The 3,614-nt window shown below is 34.4% G+C and overlaps 1 protein-coding gene across 1 annotated transcript in view; it reads left to right on the top strand.

Annotated features, from left to right (window-relative positions):
* LOC111083903 (cadherin EGF LAG seven-pass G-type receptor 2-like) overlaps window positions 1-3,614 on the top strand; it is a gene marked incomplete at both ends in the record, with an annotated part of 10,033 nt that overhangs the window by 3,600 nt on the left and 2,819 nt on the right. The window contains 3 exons of the mRNA XM_022380631.1: window positions 1,158-1,298; window positions 1,825-1,927; window positions 2,963-3,168. Coding sequence (XP_022236339.1) covers window positions 1,158-1,298; window positions 1,825-1,927; window positions 2,963-3,168 — 450 coding nt within the window. The remainder of the gene's footprint in view (window positions 1-1,157; window positions 1,299-1,824; window positions 1,928-2,962; window positions 3,169-3,614) is intronic.

The raw sequence follows: 3,614 nt of genomic DNA, 5'->3' as shown, positions 1-3,614 counted from the left end.
TTATCTCTATCATCAATCTATCTGCATATTTATCTATCGCTGGCTTATATACTAAAAAAAGAGGGCGTCTAGCAAACACTGGGACATTCGCGAGGTTCCCCGATAAGTCATGATCCTTCTAGAAACTCCAGTGCGCATGCTCCCAGCGTCGCGTGACTTCCGCTGTCGTAACAGTTATAATGACCACGGTTGTCCAGCTTTATGTCAGAAAGTGAGCCTGGAGGTCAGAAACATTAAAAATACATATTTCATTTGTTCTATATTTGTTTATAAAACATCATTTGATTTGTTTGTTGAATTTCGCACAAAGCTACTTGAAGGTTATCTCTACTACATGTCTTTAGTTTTGAAGACCAAAGAAGCTAATTAGTACTCTTTTATTTCCAACGAATAGTCACACCATAACGCCGTGTTTGATGACGCCACCAGAACGTGCGAGTCGAGTCCTCTAATCACTAGGCTGTGTCAGCCCACTATGTGTTGGGCCAATAGAGAAACAAGTTTGGCTTATTTAAAGTTGTAGACTCAAGATGCAGGAGAATTTTACAACAACAAAATTCGGTTTTTTTTTCTACCCGCAAATAATTTAATTTCTAGGATCTTTCGGCTCCAGAGACTCGAACCTGCAATGTCGTGATGTTTTATTATTATTTTATTAGCATTTATTACGTTTCGAATGTTTTAATAAGTTATGTTGTCAAACAAATATTGAATTTAATACTTCTTTTATCAGATGTCATTTTAGGCAGAACGTAACCTAGTGATTAGTGAACTGTTCATGTGAATCCGTACTTTGTGAACGTGGGAAGAGTGACGGTCGAATCCTGTTATTTATTTGTTGTCATGTGCAAAGCTACACAATGGGCTACCTGTGCTCTGCCCACCACGGGTATTGAAACCCGGACTCTAGCGTTTTAAGTCCGCAGACATACCGCTGTGCCACTGGGGGGGGGGGCTTGTGTTGTTAAGTGCAATGATACACAATGGGCTATCTGTGCTGTTACATGAAAAATTATAATTAATTACGTCGTGGTAAGAAATAATTCAATCAAGACAATCCAATTAAACGTTAGTTAAACACCGTAATTAACTATTGCAAATAATATAAGTCAATTGTAATTTAAATGAAATACATTATACTGTTTATAAATCTTCAGGCGTTGGATTACGGAGAACCTCCGCTAAACTCTACAGTAAATATCACGATAGAAGTTGAAGACGTGAATGACGAGAGGCCAAAATTTCTGACAGATCCATATCTAGCTGAGGTCTCAGAAAACAAAGACCCTGGATTAAAGGTGAGATTTAAGAATTGTACTTTGGATTAAGTAGGTTTAAAGCCAACATTTTTATTTAACGTTATATTAAAATGGATTAAAGATGAGTTTTAAAAATCAATACTTTGGATTAAGTAGGCTTAAAGTCAACATTTTTATTTAACGATAAGTTAAAATGGATTAAAGATGAGTTTTAAAAATCAATACTTTGGATTAAGTAGGCTTAAAGTCAACATTTTTATTTAACGATAAGTTAAAATGGATTAAAGATGAGTTTTAAAAATCAATACTTTGGATTAAGTAGGCTTAAAGTCAACATTTTTATTTAACGATAAGTTAAAATGGATTAAAGATGAGTTTTAAAAATCAATACTTTGGATTAAGTAGGCTTAAAGTCAACATTTTTATTTAACGATAAGTTAAAATGGATTAAAGATGAGGATTAAATATCAATACTTTGGATTAATTATAGAGCAAGAATGAGCTGAAAATAATCATTATGGTATAATAAATAGAAATAAAAATAAGATATTTTGTGCTTGTGTAGGTGACAAAAATCACCGCTGTTGATGCTGATTCGGGAGAAAATGGTCTGGTGTTTTACCAACTAGGAGGAGGTCACCAGAACCAGTTTTACATTGACAGCAAAGGTAAAATTGTCGTCAGAAATTTTAATACGATTCCCAACAATGCGTTACATTAGATCCAGATTCCCAAAAATGCGTTACATTAGATCCAGATTCCCAACAATGCGTTACATTAGATCCTGATTCCCAACAATGCGTTACATTAGATCCTGATTCTCAACAATGCGTTACATTAGATCCTGTTTTCCAACAATGCGTTACATTAGATCCCGATTCTCAACATTGCGTTACATTAGATCCTGATTCTCAACAATGCGTTTCCTTAGATCCTGATTCTCAACAATGCGTTTCCTTAGATCCTGATTCTCAACAATGCGTTACATTAGATCCTGTTTTCCAACAATGCGTTACATTAGATCCCGATTCTCAACATTGCGTTACATTAGATCCTGATTCTCAAAAATGCGTTACATTAGATCCAGATTCCCAACAATGCGTTACATTAGATCCTGATTCTCAACAATGCGTTACATTAGATCCTGTTTTCCAACAATGCGTTACATTAGATCCCGATTCTCAACATTGCGTTACATTAGATCCTGATTCTCAACAATGCGTTTCCTTAGATCCTGATTCTCAACAATGCCTTACATTAGATCCTGATTCTCAACAAAGCCTAAATAACAGGTAGTACCCTAAAAGTAACCTGAAGAATACGTTAAGCTCATGTGTAGCATAGCCATATCTAAGTTAGAACTGATGACCAGAGGGCGAGCATCCTATCAGCAGCATCCATCTTTTATATATGTAGTCCTAACAGAAAAGCAGGATTGACTATGACTTTTTTTTAACTTCGTTCATGCGCAATGAATTATATTTCTATCTTCTCAAATGTTAACATAAATTTCGCTGGTTCATCATATCATTACACAGACTGTTTATAATTTTATATAGAAAAATTTGCTGATTTTTTTTATTACTAGAGTAGATTACTTTGAAGTTAAATATCTATCACACGTATCAAGGCCGTCATCGCCTGTTTTGTAATTTGAAATGTTTTTCGTAATTAATCGCTACATTTTTTAACCTTGTTGGTAGATGGCACTGTTTGGACCCTCTCAAAACTGGATTACGAAAAACAGAAATTTTACAACATGACTGTGATAGCTTACGACCACGGGACGCCAAGCCAGAATTCTTCTGTAAAACTGTGGATTACTGTTATCGACACCAACGACATCGTTCCGGAATTTCAAAAATCCGTTTACACGCTAGAGGTCGCTGAAAGTACTAAAGTCGGTGAGGTAGTTTTTCAGCTGAATGCCGGTAAAGGAGATTTTCGATATTCTCTACTGAGTAAGTTTCCTTGGTCAACATTAGTAGTTATTTAATCAGATGTGATTTAACCTGTTAAATATTCACAAACATTTGCTCGTTCTTAATTGGCTATCTCTGCTATATAAACCTGGTTTTCAGTGTTATAAGCTTTCAGACTTACTTCTAATTAATTAATTATAATATTGAAAACCTGGTTATTAAGGTAGTTTGAACTATCAAAACTGAATACCAGATTAATTAACTATAATATTAAAAACCTGGTTATTAAGGTAGTTTGAACTATCAAACCTGAATACCAGATTAATTAACTATAATATTAAAAACCTGGTTATTAAGGTAGTTTGAACTATCCAAACTGAATACCAGATTAATTAACTACAATATTGAAAACCTGGTTATTAAGGTAGTTTGA

Source organism: Limulus polyphemus, unplaced genomic scaffold, assembly GCF_000517525.1.
Source record: "Limulus polyphemus unplaced genomic scaffold, Limulus_polyphemus-2.1.2 Scaffold12002, whole genome shotgun sequence".
Lineage (NCBI taxonomy): Eukaryota > Metazoa > Arthropoda > Merostomata > Xiphosura > Limulidae > Limulus > Limulus polyphemus.
The sequence above is the reverse complement of the archived record's forward strand: the minus strand, read 5'-3'. Positions and strand labels throughout refer to the sequence as shown.